Source organism: Denticeps clupeoides, unplaced genomic scaffold (genome assembly GCF_900700375.1).
Source record: "Denticeps clupeoides unplaced genomic scaffold, fDenClu1.1, whole genome shotgun sequence".
In the NCBI taxonomy this organism is placed as follows: Eukaryota; Metazoa; Chordata; class Actinopteri; order Clupeiformes; family Denticipitidae; genus Denticeps; species Denticeps clupeoides.
The window spans coordinates 327098-346441 of NW_021630036.1; the positions used below are offsets into that span (position 1 = coordinate 327098).

At 51.7% G+C, this 19344-nt stretch overlaps 2 protein-coding genes across 4 annotated transcripts; one reads left to right on the top strand and one right to left on the bottom strand.

Moving 5' to 3' along the window:
• The first annotated feature begins 314 nt into the window (after positions 1 to 314).
• On the top strand, positions 315 to 8449 carry swt1 (SWT1 RNA endoribonuclease homolog). 3 transcript variants are annotated; one of them, XM_028967846.1, is made up of 16 exons: positions 315 to 378; positions 695 to 874; positions 970 to 1026; positions 1101 to 1215; positions 1295 to 1396; positions 1474 to 1662; positions 2331 to 2424; positions 2513 to 2676; positions 2825 to 2988; positions 3163 to 3301; positions 3701 to 3852; positions 3925 to 4061; positions 4133 to 4264; positions 4361 to 4427; positions 4667 to 4734; positions 7912 to 8449. In XM_028967846.1, the coding sequence occupies exons 2-16, from the start codon at positions 791 to 793 to the stop codon at positions 8000 to 8002; spliced, it is 1755 nt and encodes a 584-aa protein (XP_028823679.1). In that variant the 5' UTR covers positions 315 to 378; positions 695 to 790; the 3' UTR covers positions 8003 to 8449. The 3 variants fall into 3 exon arrangements, with proteins under 3 accessions (XP_028823679.1, XP_028823678.1, XP_028823681.1); XM_028967845.1 differs by having other exon boundaries at positions 326 to 378; positions 612 to 874; XM_028967848.1 differs by having other exon boundaries at positions 368 to 432.
• A 448-nt stretch (positions 8450 to 8897) lies between these two features.
• ivns1abpa (influenza virus NS1A binding protein a) lies at positions 8898 to 18649 on the bottom strand. Its single transcript, XM_028967844.1, has 15 exons — positions 18494 to 18649; positions 16834 to 17028; positions 16623 to 16757; positions 16339 to 16508; positions 16192 to 16267; positions 15942 to 16115; positions 15747 to 15872; positions 14788 to 14883; positions 12205 to 12319; positions 11910 to 12134; positions 11711 to 11832; positions 11514 to 11640; positions 10131 to 10262; positions 9883 to 10056; positions 8898 to 9811 (listed from the first exon to the last, which is right to left on the bottom strand). The coding sequence occupies exons 3-15, from the start codon at positions 16731 to 16733 to the stop codon at positions 9564 to 9566; spliced, it is 1896 nt and encodes a 631-aa protein (XP_028823677.1). The 5' UTR covers positions 16734 to 16757; positions 16834 to 17028; positions 18494 to 18649; the 3' UTR covers positions 8898 to 9563.
• Positions 18650 to 19344: the final 695 nt, after the last annotated feature.

Sequence of the window (19344 nt, forward strand, 5' to 3'; positions counted from 1 at the left end):
CCTGCGTAGACATCGCTCACCAACAAAGTGTACGTGTCGGTTTTTTAATCATTTCACCACAAGCGTGTCACTTTATTTGCAACAAATAAATAATAATAAACGTAATAAATGCAACGTGACCAGGGCTGAATACAGAATAATTATGGGACTACAACCCTCTTGATGAGTAACATATTAAACTGTTCTTGCAAGTATCACTGAATAACTTCTATTATACAGATATATTTGACATATGACATACAAATATTTGTAAATCGTATAACTCCCTCAATAATCTTTTGCCCAAAAAGACTCAATTTCCCACAATCCCTCGCGAAGTTTCCCTCGTCGTACTTCCGGTTGACGCAGAACGTCAGCGCCGTGAACTGTTGGGAACCGGTGAGTCTGTTTCACTCGAGTTTCACCCCGGAACGCCTGAAATTGCGTCTTCTTGTGCGTATGTTCATAAAACAAACCGTTTTAAAACGTTCTACATTAGATAAAAACGACCAAATGGCTTTAATATGTTAACACAGAAGCCCCGTTCTGTACTGTGGTGTTAATTAACTGTCTAACTTGCTCCACTGGCCCGGTCTGATGAAACAAAACGTTCTTCTTCTCCTGGAGAACAGAGCGACACGACCTTGAACAAATCCCACAGAAGCAGTGGAAGCTCCTGCCTTCAATGTCTTCATTCACTACAATAACTTTTTAGGTGATATATGAAGAAATGGACTCATTTTTGGACCATAAACAACAAGAAACGAGAACATGCAGTGATGTACGATGATTTGACTGGGAAGGCCTTTTCATGATGCCAAAAAAGTCAAAAAAGAAGAAACACAAGAACGAGAGGAAGAGGACTGCTTCAGGATCTCAGGAAGATGAGGAGAAGGTGAGAATCTCCAGCTCGCAGATGCTTCGTACATTAATGAATTTGTCATCGTGGAACTTTTTCTTAGTGACCTGTGCTGTGTTGTTTCTCTTCAGGCGAACCCGTTATCATCACGTCCAAAGGACCCGGGATCGAGTTACAGTGATGAGGAGGTAAAGGAGCGAAGAACTAGGCAACGCATGTTCTGTGTCGGTTCTCACTGTGGACTATGTGAGTCTGTCTGTAGATGCTGTTGGTTGAGGAGCTTCGGAACGAGTGCAGGCTGCAGGTGGAGGAGAGCTACGGGGAACTCACCTGCATGGAGATCGATCTGCCAGAGGAGGGCAGCACACGTTCACCCAGTAAGCTGACGAGTAAACCAGTAACTAGCAGTCAGGTTGTTCTTCAGAGTTGTGATGTGTGTGTGCGTGTCATTCTCAGGTAAAGAGCACGTTCGACTGGACCTGCTCGTTGTCCTTGACACCAACGTCTTGTTGAGTCACCTGGACTTTGTGAAGAAGATGAGGACTAACGGGCTGGGAGGTGAGGTGGCGGTGGTAGTGATGGAGGGTTTTTTTATGTGCTTCTGGCAGAATGTAACGTGTTCTAACCCTCCTCAGCCCTGGGTTTCCCCACGGTCCTCATCCCATGGGTGGTACTACAGGAACTGGATGCCCTGAAGAATGGCAAACTTGCCAGTGATGTTGGTAAAAAGGCCACGCCTGCCGTGCACTACATCTACGAGAGTTTGAAGAGCCAGGAGCCCCGCCTTTGGGGCCAGTCCATGCAGCAGGCTTCCCTCGCTGCCTGTGAGTGGGTTCCCCGTGCTTTTTATGCTTGTTTTGTGGGATTATTGGCTCTGTTTTTGGCTTCTCCACATGTTGCGTGTGTGAACCAGACTCAAAACTGATTTGTCTTCTTGGAAAATTCATGAAACATGATCTTTTTACAGTCTTTGACAAATCGGAATAGTTTATGATCTCTGTGATGAACTTGATTATAATAATGGCTCAAAATAATTGTCACATTTCCATAATGTGCCGTTCCGGTGCCGCTGGCAGACAAAGGCTGGAGCCTTTCGGGTTTAAATAAATATGTTGAATAATAATAATTATTATTCCTGTTTGATCTGCTGTTTCTGTGTCCCTGTCCCCTCAACCTCATGCAATAAAATGAAAGCGCCTTCTCACCAGCGGGTGGCGATAGATCACCATTCTCGTGCGTATCACTGCTCATTGAATGCACTTGTAAGACTTCAAAACGTCAGGAACAGGAGAAGGAAACTCAGGAACGGACAGATAAATCTGAGGAAGTGGAGGCGTGAAATAAGCAAACGGGCTGATGTCTGTTCTCAGCTCTCAAGGCCCAAAAACAGACACCTCAAATAAAAAATATAGAATAATAATCACTTTTAAATGCAGGAATGAAGGCTTAAATTGGACAAAAAAAATCTATTACAGTCCAGTGTCATTCATAGGTGGACTCAAGGCTGAGAATAATGATGACCGGGTGCTGCAGTGCTGCTTGCAGTATCAGAAACTGCACCCAGTGGGCGAGCTCGTCCTCTGCACGTGAGTGTGTACTCACACACACAGAACCACGGCCGCGTATGAACGTCTGAACCGTTACATCACGTCCCATCTCATGTCTCCGTTGCAGTAACGATAAGAACTTGTGCAGTAAGGCCACGCTGAGTGGCGTCCGGGCCTTCAGCAAAGCGGACCTGCAGGACGAAGTGGACAAACACAGACGCGGGGTCCTCACCTGTCTCGCCACTCCTGCTCAACACGCCCTCTGTCCAACGCAGAGTCTTCTGGAAAAAGGTCCGGCAGCGACACTGACACCCCTCGCGCTGGAATGTCTTAGAGTTATGCATGGAATTTATGCCAAATGAAACCATATTATGCCATATTAAGATTATGAATATTTATTTTTATATATCGATGTATATTTCCTGTGATGTTTGTGCAGACATGAGCAGCACAGAGCGAGACGAGGAGAGTAGACGCAGCACGGCAGGCGCCGCCATCGATCTGGATGATATCGTGTGTGTCCTGGAGGACAACCTGAGGAGGGCACTGTCTGTGATTTTGGAGAGCGAAATGAAGGAGGCGTACGGAGATCTGTGGTTTGAGGTCACACACACACACACACACTCTCTCTATATTATAGTGTATTTGTAGGGACCAGAATTTGACATTTAGCAGGTTGTTCTCTAGACGGTCTCTTGCATTTATAATATCAGTCAAATAGATTTTGAGTAATCACACATTGTCCTTTACTAACATTGTGTATTTGTGTGTGTTTAGATTGTATATGTGAAGCCGCCATGGAAGCTGTGTGATTTGCTGCAGTGTGTGCAGAAGCACTGGATCGCTGTGTTTGGTATCATTGTACCACGGGGGCTTCTCACAAACGTCAAAATGCTGAGAGACTTCTTGAATTCAGGTACATACACTCGCACACGCTCAAACACTGTATACACACCCCATACACCCGTGTGTGTAAGAGATGCCCCCAGGGATATGAGGCCATTTCTGTGCTATCTGGAGGATTTACGTCCATTTCCAGGACGTCGGTAATCTTGCATACTTCCAAGTGTCCTCTGTCCCCACAAGTATTGGATATAAAGATGTCCGTGTTTAAGATGTCGTGTTTGCAATTTGCTGCTCTTGGCTGAAAGTCAGACATGTTCTGTGTTAAAAATGGAGAGCGAGAGAAGAGGAGGAGGAGGAAGAGAGGGATGAAAAGTACTGCTGCCTGTCTTATATACCAGGGGTGTGTGTGGGTGTCTCGTTTTTGATGGGGGACAATGCGTCCGTGGTCTGACCATCGTTCTGGCCACAGGTCGGCCAGCAGAACGTTCCTCGGTTCTTTTCGCCGTGAGTACGGCAGTGGAGCTCCTGGATGCGTTCATGAATCGCTCCGGCTACAGCAGCCACGTCGCCCAGGTCCTGTCCACCCTCCGGGCGCTGCAGTCCTCGCCCCAACACGCTCAGGTGGGTCCAATGCGCGGCCCTCAGTACGTACGCTGTGCGGTCTACTTCCTTTTATGTGCCGTACGTGTGCAGACTCGCCGGACTCCAGATGTGGAGGATGCAGACGCCATCATGACAGACGAGCAAGAGGAGCATCTGGCCCCTCAGGTGTCACACCAGGAAGTGTGGAGCATTTTTGACAGCATCTGGACCAACATCTGTGCAAAAAGGCAAATGGGCTTCTTTCGTTCAGAAATTGGTTCGAACTTAAAAACGTTCTGACTTCAGGTTTGTCTCGTAGCACCGCAGTGTTCAGGGCACTACACTACGTTCCAGGCTCCATGGAGACGCCCGTGCCACCTTCCCAAGATGCTCTCTGTTGCCTCCATAAAATGTCCGTGGCTGTGGCCCACCTGGTGCAGGGCTTTCACAGGTGACCTACACGTTCAGTACCGCTTTGACCTTTTCACTGACCGGGTGTGTGTGGTATTTAATTTAAATGAAAGTGTCGTTTGTGTCTCTCTCTCAGGCTTCTGTCTTGTGACTGCACTGTCGATGATGCCCAGACGCTGCTCAACTTCATCAAGACCAATGAGGTACGAGACAGTCACTCACTTGGCCCTCTCAGGTTCTTCATTCATGTCTAAAGATCAAGGTGTAAATAATAATTTGTCACTAATATTCATACCTATTAACACTGGCTTCTGAAGGTGGGGTTGGTGTGTAAGTGATTTAAGTTCAGCAGCATGTAAATATGTGGAGCGCTGCTATTTTTCCATAAAAAATGTCTAGTGATAATACAGGACTTGGTTCCTGTTTTCTTTTTACTTGACAGATTATTGGTGTTGAGGCGGATTTCACTGCGAAGGACCTTCATGATTGTCTCTCTCAGCAGGAGTACAGGTATCGGCTGTTATCACATTTTCGAACCTGTGCCTTTGTTACCTACCTCTTTCAAACAAAACCATTTTAATGATTTGGATTCCTCAGTCTAGACTAATAATTGCCCTCAGATGGTGCGGCGTGGTGTTTCTTTTTGTTTTAGTTATTAATATTCCTGATAAAAGAATTATGCACCTGCAGCCAGCAACACACCATTGTTAGAATCTGAGAATCTTGCTGCCATGCCGACAATTGGCCCAGAAATGCCTCAGCATGTCTGATTGTGTTCTAATGTTTCCATAATTAGTACCTTGATTGATGAAGGAATGCCACGCCCTCTCCTTCCTTCATGCAATATGATATTAGTATTATTATTTGGGCCGGTCAGTATGACAGACCATTCACTAATGTCCTGTTGAAGCTAGCGACCCGAAAATCGAGGCAAGGCCTCACCTCTACGCACAAAATGACATATTGGTTGCTTGGTTGGAGACTACGGGACTCCCACAATCCGTGACCAAACTATTAAAAGTGTGAAAAAAATTGGTTTCTTAGAATTTGCGATGACACGGTTCAGTGCACACACACAACTTTCATGTCAGGTCGTGCAGCTTTTCGTTGATATATAGTTTGCCTTGGTCAGATTTGTGGTCTGCGCGCAATTCCCCAAAAAGCAATAAACGCGTTTATTATCCCAGTCCAAAATTTTACTTTTTTTGGACTTTGTGTCCAGATGGTTTGACATACAAAGAAGTGATGATGATGTTGTCTTGTAGATCTCGCCAAGACCGACATTCTGACATATAGTTGTCTATGTCTCTGTCTGATTTACCGATCGCGCACAATTTTGGAAAAACAAAAAAGGTGTCAATGGGTGAAAAAAGGTTGATTTATGCGGGTCGTACCGAAACACGCACACTGGCAAGCTGTATATCAAAAATTAGTACTTTATTGTGTGAGGTGTGCTATTACTTTTATAAGCGATCGGACTGGGCGTGGCCGAGCTATTAACGCTCAAACAGGGTCATTTTCCCATTAGAATGCTAATTTTAGCATTGGTAGCATTTGTAAAATGGGGCCCCTTTTAAGTGGTACTGCTACTGTTTCATTGCCAGCAAAGGGGGTCCTACAAGGGGTACTGATTCATTAGAATGCCAATCAAACACATTATTAAGACCCCCGGTCCTTCGGCTACTTTATTTATATCTTGGCCTCATCCTGTTAGCATTTTTTATGTTAACATTAGCATGCTAACATAAAAAAGTTTTCAACATTGCCCAAAGGTCACCAAATTTCCAATGACTCATCTTGGCCACGCCATGTTTGCGTTTTTGATGTTAGCATGCTAAGAGTAGCATGCTAACATGCACATTTTTCAACATTGTTCTAACATCACCAAATTTCATGTGACTCATCTTGGCCACGCTCTTTTAGCATTTTTTTATGTTAGCGTGCTAGCATTAGCACGGTAACATGCTATTGTTTCTTTCAACTTTCAACACCTTGCTTTAATGTTGACTGTTAGGGGCACGACAACTCTGGTACATTTGGTTTAATTTCAGCAGCATGGTTCAGTTCTATGGTTGTAAAAAAGTAAAAAAAAGATCTGAAATGTAAATTTCTTTCTCATTCACTCGGAGGGTCTTCCTTGTAATAAATTCTGGATTATTTTCACTTCCTTATATGACCTTGAACCAGAAAGGGTCCATCTAAACATGTGAAACCCGTCCCGTGTAGCATTAACACAGGAGCCGGTTATTATTAGACTTACTGTCTTTCTCTTTATTTAATTTGGGTTTCTCTGTAACAGCATCTCATGTCCATTTTTTATGGACTGTTCTGCCAGTGCTGCCTTGTTATTGTGTGTGTGTGTTATGACCTGATCTAGAACAGGAACGTAAACAGATAGGAAAGAAGGAACGTAACACTACAAAAGAAAAAAAGAAAAGTATGAACCTTGACACAAAGACAAAACAAAGACGTCGGGACAGTTAGAAGCGGACAGGGCATCTTTTTCTCTGGTCTTTGGTGTAAATGCCAGGCGTCATGGCTGGAGGAAACCAGGCCAACGTCATCCCTACAGTGAAGCATGGTGGTGGCAGCATCATGCTGTGGGTTGAGAGATGCTGCAAAGAGGAATGGGCCAAACGTGTACCAAGCTGGGGGCATCATATTCAAAAAGAATCGAGGCTGTAATTAATGTCAAAGGTTCATTGAGTATCAAGTATTGAGCCAAGTCTGTAAATACTTAAATTACATGCGATTTCCTGTTTCAAATACATTTTCCAAAACCTCAATAAATTTTGTGTGTAGAATTCTGAAGAAAAAATACCTTTATTCCAACCTGATGCGCTGGGAATGCACAGTACCGACTTTTCCACGTACGGCCACATGCTTTCATGCTGCTTATTATCTGGCCGACGGCACATTTTCATTGTGTCAAATTAAATAAAATGAAAGATGACTTGAAGTGATCCTCGGGTCAACATTACCGGAAGAACGTGAAGAATTCCCGGATCGCTTTTTATTGGTTGCTGAGATGCATTTTGCCAAGTACAATGCTGCTATTTTCTGATTGGCTGGTAACTGAGCTTGTTTCGTAGAGGCGCTACTGTTCGCGTTCTGAGAAATTTGCCAGTTTCCTTTCAGTTCAGCATTTCATTTTTTACTCCGTAACGTCCCGTCCCCCCCCCCCCCCCCCCCCCCCCCCCCCCCAATGGAACGAAGTTAAATACTTCGGTAAAAATGTACTTGAGTAAAATGTAAAAACAAATTACTCCCATAAATGATTCAACTACAGTTACGTGAGTAAATGTACTTCCTAACTTCTGCCGGAAAGAGAGAACATCGTACCCCCCCCACTCTGTCTCTCTAAAATACATGTACATAAATACATAAGTTCTATAAGTAAATTACTAGTTTTTATTGTATAAATTGATTAACTAGAATAAAATGATATATTGTGTGTGGTTAAGTCCACCCTGTTACGTAATCAGGATGCCTGGAGGATTTTATTCCCCTTCCTTTCTTCTCCGTGTTACGTCACAGCTGAGGGACAACTGTCCCGTGTGTCCCGTGAGGCTGTCGCCAGACTACACTACAGCGTGTACTGCAGGCCTTGTGCACACGCTGATCTTTATTTAAACGCAGGAAGATCCGGAGCTTTCTGACCTCTTCTCGTTTTGGGTTTTTTTGCAGACAGAAGGTGTGTTTCGGGGTCAAACAGCTGGTCGAGCTGCAGGCGAATCTGGACGAATGTGCTGCTGCCGCCGGCCAGACGTGGACCTGAGAGCCTCCGGACCTCCAATCTCCCCAGACCTTCCACTGCTGACCACGGCCATGGACGGTTCCTCTTGGTGGGGGTTTTAATAAAGACCCGTGGCCGGTTCTCAGACCCAGGAAACGTTCCACTGTGCCACAGACCCACCAGGCTTGTGTTACGCGTTAATCCCCAAATCCTTTCAGATGACACAGGGCAGGGTGACATCGGTTGTCCTGACACTTGGTGTCGGGTGTCGGTTCAGTGACACCGTGTTGAGCGGTTTTAATTCCTTCAACGTGAAGGAGAGCTTGAGATAAAATTCTCCAGATTTCTTTAAGTTAAGAAATAGACGTGCACTGTGCTGCATACGTTTCGTTGTAACCTGGGTTGCCAGTACAGACTGTAAAAACGAGTCTTCTGCCTGTAATTCACAATTTCTCACAAATGTACATGGTTTGTAAAAATTTCTACAAAGTCCTTCTTTATAGACTCTTTAAAGATTGTTACTCTTCATTAGGTTCTTTTCATTATTTCATATGAACGCGTTTTAATTTATTATAAAATGTTTTTCTACACTGAGAAAAATAAACCGGGACGTGAAATTATAATAAGCATCTACATGGCGTATAACTGCAGGTCAGCCGTCTCTGGCCCACATCCAATCAGCTCTTAGCTGTAACGGAAACTCCCATAATCCCCCATGTGTGGCCTACTACCGCGCAGTGTGAATGGAGGCGGGGCCTGGGTGACATGCAGGTTATTTCTGTGAATGGAGGCGGGGCTTCGGGTTAAGTAACCCGATTACATGACGTATCTGACTGTTCGTGTTTCATTGATCCAGATCGTTCAGTCACGTGTGCTTTACTCCTCATCCCAGTCTAGTCCAGGACACTTTTATGAATGGAATTCAGGTAAAACAAAATCAGGTTGAAATGGTTTAATTAATGCAAGAAATACGAGCATATAAACAAAATTCTGCTTTTTATTCATTGTAACGGCGAGGAAATGCAGCTTTTAAATGGTCAACACAAAATAAAGGTCAAATGTCACCTCTAAAAGGAAGGAACTGAAGCAGAAGCTCTAGGATGTGTGTGTGGAGACAGGTCTGCCTGCATCCGCTAGTTCTATGGGTTAAAAAGGCCATGGTTAACGGTGGAGCGGTGTGCGGTAGCGATGAGCTCACCCGTCCTTCAATAAGGCTTTTTGCACGGCAGATCTTTAAACGACAGCATTAAAAAAAAAAAAAAAAAGTGAAATGGGGGGAATAAAATAATACCTACGATGGAGCATAATTAATCATTCTTGAAAAAATTTAAATGGCATTCTGAGTTAACGAAGAACAAAACTACAATATATACAGCAGAGGGAAGAAATGTATAACTGTATGCAATATGCAAAGGTTTCATGTTGCGCTCAGCAACCCCGCCTCCCCAGTAAACCCGCCCTCAGCCAGTCTTCACTGAAGACCCCGAGAAAGCCCCGCCCACCCACCTTACAGAAGTCACGATTATGCCACTAAGCCTGTTAGTTTGGAAAAGGTGCCCCTCCCTCCCTACCGACCCCTGACCCCTGACCTCCCACCCAGCCGCTAGGCCTCCGCCGCGCAGGACAGCCACTCCCCCGTCTCCGGGTGGTACACCTCCATGGTGTTCAGGAAGTCGTTCCCATCGAAGCCCCCCATCGCGTAGATGACGTTGCCCATGACGGCCACGCCCGAGTTGCTCCGCGCCGAGGTCATGCCCCCCAGCATCTTCCACTCGTTCCGGGCGGGGTCGTACACCTCCACGCAGCTCAGGGCACGAGAGCCGTCGAACCCGCCCACCACAAACAGCTTACCTGCGGATCGGAGGCGGGGCTTTAGAACCCGTGAGTGCGAGGGGAGTGTTTAGCGGGGGCGGCGGACTTGCCTTCGTACACGCCCACGCCGGCTCCCCTGCGGGCCACGTTCATCGGCGCCACCAGCGTCCAGGTGTTGTTCTCGGGGTCGTAGCGCTCCACGCTGTTCAGACAGTTCCACGACTCCGCCCCTCCGATCACGTACATGAAGCGCTCCAGCCCGCAGACCGCCGCCTGGTGCCTCCCTGAGGGAAACGGGCGCGGTGAGCGGAGGGCCCGGAACCGGGCGCTAAACGGCGGCCGCGCCAGGCACACTCACTGATGTTGAGGGGGGCGCAGTTGGTCCAGACCCGGGACACCGGGTCGAAGGAGTCGCAGTTCTTCAGGCCCTTCTGGCCGCAGGGGTCCGAGCCGCCGACCACGTACAGGCTGTTCCCCAGGGAGCAGACGCCTAGCGGGCGAGAAAACGCGCGTCAACGCGACTCCGCCCATATACGACCCCGCCCATATACAACTCCGCCCACGTACAGCCTGTTCCCCAGGGAGCAGACGCCTAGCGGGCGAGAAAACGCGCGTCAACGCGACTCCGCCCATATACGACCCCGCCCATATACAACTCCGCCCACGTACAGCCTGTTCCCCAGGGAGCAGACGCCTAGCGGGCGAGAAAACGCGCGTCAACGCGACTCCGCCCATATACGACCCCGCCCATATACAACTCCGCCCACGTACAGCCTGTTCCCCAGGGAGCAGACGCCTAGCGGGCGAGAAAACGCGCGTCAACGCGACTCCGCCCATATACGACCCGCCCACGTACAGCCTGTTCCCCAGGGAGCAGACGCCTAGCGGGCGAGAAAACGCGCGTCAACGCGACTCCGCCCATATACGACCCGCCCACGTACAGCCTGTTCCCCAGGGAGCAGACGCCTAGCGGGCGAGAAAACGCGCGTCAACGCGACTCCGCCCATATACAACCCCGCCCACGCGCGACCCCGCCCATATACGACCCCGCCCACGTACAGCCTGTTCCCCAGGGAGCAGACGCCTAGCGGGCGAGAAAACGCGCGTCAACGCGACTCCGCCCATATACAACCCCGCCCACGCGTGACCCCGCCCACGTACAGCCTGTTCCCCAGGGAGCAGACGCCTAGCGGGCGAGAAAACGCGCGTCAACGCGACTCCGCCCATATACGACCCCGCCCATATACAACTCCACCCACATACAGCCTGTTCCCCAGGGAGCAGACGCCTAGCGGGCGAGAAAACGCGCGTCAACGCGACTCCGCCCATATACGACCCCGCCCATATACAACTCCGCCCACATACAGCCTGTTCCCCAGGGAGCAGACGCCTAGCGGGCGAGAAAACGCGCGTCAACGCGACTCCGCCTATATACGACCCCGCCCACGCGCGACTCCGCCCATATACGACCAACCCACGCGCAACTCCGCCCATATACAACTCCGGCTATATACGACCCCGCCCACGCGCGCCCACGCGCAACCCCGCCCATATACGACTCCCCCTATATACAACCCCGCCCACGCGTGACCCCGCCCACGCGCGACCCCGCCCATATACAACTCTGCCCACGCGTGACCCCGCCCATATACAACTCCGCCCATATACGACCCCACCCACGCGCGACCACGCCCGTATGCGACCCCGCCCACGCGCGATCCCGCCCACACGCACGACCTACCTGCGTTGCAGCGGTTGGTCCGCAGCTCCGGCACCTGCGTCCACTCGTCGGTGTCGGGGTCGTACGTCTCGCCGCAGCTCAGCTCGTCCGAGTGTCCGTTGGAACCGCCCATCACGTACAGCTGGCCCTGTTACCCGGCGGAACGTCCGTTAGCGTCCGTTATTTTACTTGTTTACTGATCTGGCGCCGCGACGCACCATGAGAACCGCCATCTGGAAGCGGGCGCGCGGCGTGCACATCGGCGCGATGAACGTCCAGCGGTCCGCCTCCGGGTCGTAGCGTTCCACCGTCCGCAGACACTCCTCCCTGTTGTAGCCGCCTGCACAGACACGGCGCCGCAGGTGAGACCCGCGCCGCGTTCTACCCCCCGTACACGCTGCCGGCACCGCGCCCCACCTGCGGCGATCAGCTTCCCGTCCAGCGCCGCCGCGCCCAGCCCGGAACGCGCGTACTGCATGGGCGCCAGCGGCTTGTCCTCGCCCGCGTCCAGGGAACCCTCCAGGCTCAGGCTCTTCAGCAGGCAGGGCGTGGCCGAGGGCGAGGTCTGAGGGCTGCTCCGCCCGTGCAGGAAGATCACGCACAGAACGCCGTTCAGCACCGCCAGGCACAGGTACGTGTTGTCTGCGCGCACAAAACACCGCGTTACAGGAACCGACGCCGCGCCGGAGAACCGCGTGACCTGGACACTCACTGCTGGTCTTCTCCGACGCGATGTACTTCCACTCGGGCTTGCAGGCCTGCGCCGCGCCCGGGCTGCCGGACGAGCTGCTCGGCTGCCGGTGGACGTTCTCGCGCGGAACCTTCTTCTGCAACACACACAGAGACGTTCTAGATCCCGGCGGAACGTCCGACCAGAACCCAGCGGCTGCTGAGCTCCTGCCGGTGGACGTTCCCGCGCGAAACCTTCTTCTGCAACACACACACACACACACACACACACACACACACAGAGACGTTCTAGATCCCGGCGGAACGTCCGACCAGAACCCAGCGGCTGCTGCCGGTGGACGTTCTCACGTGGAACCTTCTGCTGCAACACACACAGAGACGTTCTAGATCCCGGCGGAACGTCCGACCAGAACCCAGCGGCTGCTGAGCTCCTGCTGGTGGACGTTTTCGCGCGGAACCTTCTTCTGCAACACACAGATGTTCTAGATCCTGGCAGAACGCGCGCGCACACACACAGAGACAATCTGGAACGCGCACGGAGAACCCAGCAGGTGCTGCCAGTGGACGTTCTCACGCGGAACCTTCTTCTGCAACACACACACAGAGACGTTCTAGATCGCGACGGAACGTCCGACCAGAACCCAGCAGCTTCTGAGCTCCTGCCGGTGGACGTTTTCGCACGGAACCTTCTTCAGCAACACATACAGAGACGTTCTAGATGCCGGCAGAACGTGCGCAGAACCTTCTTCTGAAACACACACACAGAGACGTTCTAGATCGCGGCGGAACGTCCGACCAGAACCCAGCAGCTTCTGAGCTCCTGCCGGTGGACGTTTTTGCACGGAACCTTCTTCAGCAACACATACAGAGACGTTCTAGATGCCAGCGGAACGTGCGCAGAACCTTCTTCTGCAACACACACACACAGAGACGTTCTAGATCCCGGCGGAACGTCCGACCAGAACCCAGCAGCTTCTGAGCTCCTGCCGGTGGACGTTCGCACGCGGAACCTTCTTCTGCAACACACACAGAGATGTTCTAGATCCCCGCGGAACGTCCGACCAGAACCCAGCGGCTGCTGCCGGTGGACGTTCTCGCGCGGAACCTTCTTCTGCAACACACACACACAGAGACGTTCTAGATCGCGGCGGAACGTCCGACCAGAACCCAGCGGCTGCTGCCGGTGGACAATCTCGCGCGGAACCTTCTTCTGCAACACACACACACACACACACACACACAGAGAGACGTTCTAGATCCTGCGGAACGTCAGACCAGAACCCAGCAGCTGCTGAACTCCTGCCGGTGACGTTTTCGCACGGAACCTTCTTCTGCAACACACACAGAGACGTTCAAGATCCTGCCGGAACGCGTGCGGAGAACCCAGCAGCTGCCGGTGGACGTTCTTCTACAACACACGCATACGTTCTAGATCCTGCCACGTTCGGATAGAACCCAGCGGCCTCAGCGGCTATACGTTAACCTGCACAAATTATTCATCAGCTCGCCACACGGAACCCCACAGTAAACTGATCCGGGTGCGCGGGTCACTGGAGTCGAACTGTTTAAACCGTATTTTAAAAGGAACGTTCTTCACCCCCCCAGTGGGTTCTTTTCCTGTTAGAAATATCAAACACATCCACTTACAAGCATCTACACAACGTTGTCCTGTTTATTCTATATTTACAGCATTTACCAGACGCCCTTATCCAGAGCGACTTATAGTCAGTAGTTACAGGGACAGTCCCCCCCTGGACACACTCAGTGGTAGTAAGTGGGGCTCGAACCCGGGACTCCGTGGTCTTCCATTTACAACTACTGCATTTACCAGACGCCCTTATCCAGAGCGACTTACAGTCAGTAGTTACAGGGACAGTCCCCCCCTGGAGACACTCAGGGTTAAGTGTCCTGCTCAGGGACACGATGGTAGTAAGTGGGGTTTGAACCTGGGTCTCCTGGTTCACAGGCGAGTGTGTTACCCGCTAGGCTACTAGCACCCAGTAGTTACGGGGACAGTCCCCCCCTAGAGACACTCAGGGTTAAGTGTCTTGCTCAGGGACATGATGGTAGTAAGTGGGGTTTGAACCTGGGTCTCCTGGTTAATAGGCGAGTGTGTTACCCGCTAGGCTACTAGCACCCAGTAGTTACGGGGACAGTCCCCCCCTAGAGACACTCAGGGTTAAGTGTCTTGCTCAGGGACATGATGGTAGTAAGTGGGATTTGAACCTGGGTCTCCTGGTTAATAGGCGAGTGTGTTACCCGCTAGGCTACTAGCACCCAGTAGTTACAGGGACAGTGTCCCCCTAGAGACACTCAGGGTTAAGTGTCTTGCTCAGGGACACGATGGTAGTAAGTGGGGTTTGAACCTGAGTCTTCTGGTTCCCACTAGGCTACTAGCACTTTTCTCTCTAGTTTAGTGTGTACATGCGTGTATATTTTTATGGTTGTACTATGGGGGGGTTGAATCACGGCGTTTACGGCGTGTACGGTTTCCCCACCAGGTGCACAGATCCAGGTTAGTGAGTAAGTGGACGTATTTATTAAAGACGTATTTATATGTAGTTATTGATGGGATGATGCGGCGGCTGCGGCGGCTGCGCGGTACCTGCACGAACTGGATGTGGTCCTCCTGAGCGCCCCACACCTCCGCCACCGGGCAGTCCAGGAGCTTGTGGTCAGCGGAGTAGTACAGCGTTTGCACCTGCAACACACACAGCGACACAACCCATGTGGCTGTCTCCATGACAACGCGGTGGAGAGGGGGAGGAGGAAGCGCCGCCGCCGTCGTCGTCTGGTCGAGGGGAGCTGCACGCACACACCAACACACTCACAACCCGCTCTCTTCGGGACCGGCCATCTTAAAAAGTAAAACATCTCCAGGACAGGGACACGTCCTCTTCCACGCCGCCGGTCTTCTTTAGCTGGGAAAGGTGGTGGGGGGGGGGCAGGGGGGGGGGGGTTAGGAAGGCGAGTCTGGAACTTTCTTCACCGCCGTCGCTGCAAATCTTCAGGTTATTAAAGCGGGATCTTGCGCTGATGCGGCCGTTATTAACCCTATAAAGCGCGTGGTGCCGGTGCGTCCGCACACACCGCGGTGCTGCCGGGGGGGGGGGGGGTAAAAAGCGGGAACTCTGTTATGTTCGGAGTCACATGTCAAACCTGGATAGAATTTCAAACATGACACGTGGCGCACAGACGGCGGTCTTCTGCGGCGCACTATCCGCCATTAACGTTTAAGAACGTCCATTTCTGACCCCGCCGGTCTCGGGCGGGACTTCGTCTTCTTGTGCTTGCTGCAGCTGATTGGTTAAAAGACCTACAGAGAGAGATAGACCAAGCGAGGGGAAGACAGCCATCAGTGCCAGCGTCCAACACACACACACACACACACATCGTTCTGCTCACCTGGACCAGTGTGTGTTACAGCCCGTTACTGTATGAAGCAGAAACACACACACACACACACACACACACACACACACACACAGATCCAACACGTGTGATCAGAGTGTGAAGAGCGCGCGGCGCTGTCCCAGCAGAAGAGGGGACTCTACTGCTACTGACCTCCTCCATCAACCTCTCCAGCGGCTCCCCGTTCTCCCAGATGCTGCGCTGCACCCACGCCATCACCTTGGAGTACAGCTTGCCGTTGCTAGGCAACGAGAGGTTCTCCTCCAGCATCACCTCCAGCTGTGGAGCAACATCAGGGGGTCAGACAGAGCGGGAGAGGGTCCCGGGAGAGGGGCGAACGTCGCGGACCTTCAGCCGGGGCAGCTTCAGGAAGTCTTCCTGCTCGGACACTTCCAGAAGGTTGTCCTGAATGAAGCCGTCGATCTTGCCGAGCAGACGCCCGTCGGCCATGTCGCTGGCGAAGTGGCGGTAGGAGATGGCGCTCTGGTAGTCCATCCTGGCCAGAAGGTAATCTCCACAGATCTGTGCGGGCGGCACAAACGCGGCGGCGTCACGGCGGTAACCACGGCGACCGGGTCCCCGGGCGCCCGCGACTCACCTGCTTCACCCGCTCCATCTTCAGCCGCCTGGCGGCGGAGTAGACCTCCTTCACCAGCTCCTTGTCGGCCTTCAGCCTGCGGTAATAACGGCGATTATAATAAATCCTGCGGCGCGGGCGTGGCGCGGGCGCGGCGCCGGGACTCACTGTGCCGTGTAGGCGTAGTTGAGAAGGACCTCCACGGCGGCGGGGTCCAGGTCCTCGAAGCGGACGTGGGACACGCCGCGGGGCTCCGCGTCGCTGTTGAAGATCTCGAACAGGTACGGGCTGCAGCAGGCCAGCACGGCGCGGTGGGCCATCAGCTCGTGGCCGCACACCTGCCGGGGGGCCAAGCGCCAGTCAGCCAGCGCGCTCATCAAAGATAAATAAGGCCATAAAGCGAAGACCGCGGGACACTCGTCACCGGAGTCACGTCTCAAAACGAAACCCACCTGAAGTCTGACGTCACAGAACTGCCCGCTCTTCCGGAGGGCGTTCATCTTCGCCACGGTGGAGTCCAAAAAGGTCTTGTCCTCAAAGATCAGATATCCGTTGGGAATCATTGTGGCCGAATCTGCAGTTGGTGCCTGCAACATGGACACGAACCTGAGCAAACGTCTCCACCGTCCCACTAGGGTCCATTCTTCCACCACGGAGACTCACCTGATGGAGACGGGCGTAATTTGGACACCGAGGAGACAGAGAGGCCGAAACGAGGAAGAGAGCGAGAAGGACGCGGAAGTGGACCCTTGCAGGGAGACACACCGATCAAACTAGCAGGCTTGGCGTGACTAATCAAGTCCCGGGTCCCGGAGGCTATAGAGTTATACTTTTTCTGTGTGGGTCGTACATGATAACCTGCAGAAGAGCAAGAAAAGAGAAGAATGATGAAGAACCCCACATCATAAACCCAAACTTCAAACGCATAAATACACCAACACAGGAATCCTCTACATGCAGGTGAACGAAGTCCCCACGTTTCCACAGACAAGTCCCCTTCTGCTAATATTAGTCTTGGACACGGCTTAAATTAAAATAACGCTTCATCGCCGTATCAAAGTATTATCCTGTTTGAAGACAGGATATTGTAGGACCGTCTGTACGCACATCCAATTATCCGCTGGCCGACACTGGATCCCAGCGGACCGCCATGACCTGTGACCTCTGATGGCGCAGCGGGCCACGTGGGAAGAGGTGAAAAGAGCAACGTCCACAGCAGTTATGAGGAGATAACCTCCTATTTTTATTTTGCTCTGACCAGCGCTTTATAATCTAGAATTATTTATGTAACAGAATATATTTAAGAATATAATGAACCAGGCACCACCCGCACCAAAAAGGCAGGAGATGGTACAGAAAAATGAATAATTACAGCTCACATACGCTGGAAAAGTAAATACTTCTGCCCAGGAAACACATTAAAATGCAATAAATTAATCATAAATGTGAACAAGGTCAGAGGGGTCAAACTAACGGAGTAGGGTGGCCCGGAACGGCGCGACACGCCGGCGACAAACGGATAAGGTGACAATTCCACTCCCGGCGCCAGACCTGCGACACCCGGTGGGTGACCGTCCGTTATTCAAAATGTAGGCGAATACAAGCCCAGAATCTTATCCAGAAAACGATCTGAATATGTCGCCTGTTTAAACCCCGAGCGGGGGACAAAAATCCACCATCTTAAAAAAGGAACCGCCCCCTACAACAGCCGTACGCTGATTGGACAAGGACCCCCGACGGACGATTTCTATTGGCCGCTTCAGCTGTCCGTCCACGGGGCGGCGCAGAAGTGATTTCTCGACCCCAGCGACACGCGTCCCCGTAACGCCACGGCGCCCAGCTCCCCAGGCCGGAATTAGGTCAGTGGGGCTGCAGGTTCCATTAACTGCACCCCCGGCATCCACAAAAGGAAAAACCAAGTACTTCCGATCGATCACATTAGCGCTAAATCAATCATTCTCTTAATTACCACCACGACGACAGATCTTCAGTTCAGACCGACATAGTCCGGTTTTATATCCACGTCGAGATGACGTTAGTTCGTGGTAATTTACTGTTAAAAAAGACCCGTGCACAGTGGCCAGAGTCGCGGGTGAAAAATATTTAAAAGTATTTTAATAGTAAACTACAAGGTCACATGACGCTTTTTAAAATGCCGAGCGGTCGAGGCGGGAACATGTATAATAATGTCAAGTTGCCTGAACACGCAGGAAAATCACAGCGCGGGAAACGAAGCCCACGCCGCGTGGGGTGGCGGGTAAAAACGTGCCCGCGCGCCATCTCCACGACAGGAGAGAATAAACCGCGACGTTTCCGTACGTACCTGGCCACTCTGACAGAAGACGAGATTAGACATATTTAGCGCGAAGGCAGCGAACACGACGCGAGTCCCGTCCGTCCGTCTGGGTCCGTCCGTCTGTCGCCTCGGAACGACAGTTAGTGACAGGGCGGTCTCTCGCGCTTTAACAAAGCCCCGGCCCCGCCCCGCCACGCCGTCGTGACGTCACGCCCAGGAGGCCCCGCCTGCGGAAAATTACCGACTGTGTGGGCGGGGCCAGGCTGGCTGAAGGTGCCTTTGGCAACAAACAGGAAACGAGTTTCGTCATTCGAGAGCCGACTGTTAATATTCCTGCACGACATGTCGTTTATTTGACGGTAAACCAGGGGACAGCAGCTGTGGCACGTTTCTCCAGGTCCTGTGTTGAGTGTGAGTCTGGTATGGGTGGTAGTAGCCTAGTGTGTAACACACTCGCCTATGAACCAGAAGACCCAGGTTCATATCCCACTCACTACCATCGTGTCCCTGAGCAGGACACTTAACCCTGAGTGTCTCCAGGGGGGGACTGTCCCTGTAACTACTGACTACTGTTAGTAGCGCTGGATAAGGGCGTCTGGTAAATGCTGTAAATGTAAATGTGAATGATGTTCTCCCGATGACACCTCCACCCCGGCGTCTGGCCGCTCCGCAGGGCCGGTAAGCCGCAGTCGGCAGGGTCCAGCTCACGCCGTGGCCGGCTGATTAGATTAATGGCTCAGGATGGTCAGCACGCCTCGCCCGGCCGTGATCCTGCGGGAGGCCGCGGGGCTGCCGGTGCGAGGGCCTGTTGCTAGGCAGCGCGGCATTCCACACTTCCCTGAAAAACAATGTTCTCTTGCATCAGCTTTGCGGCGGCC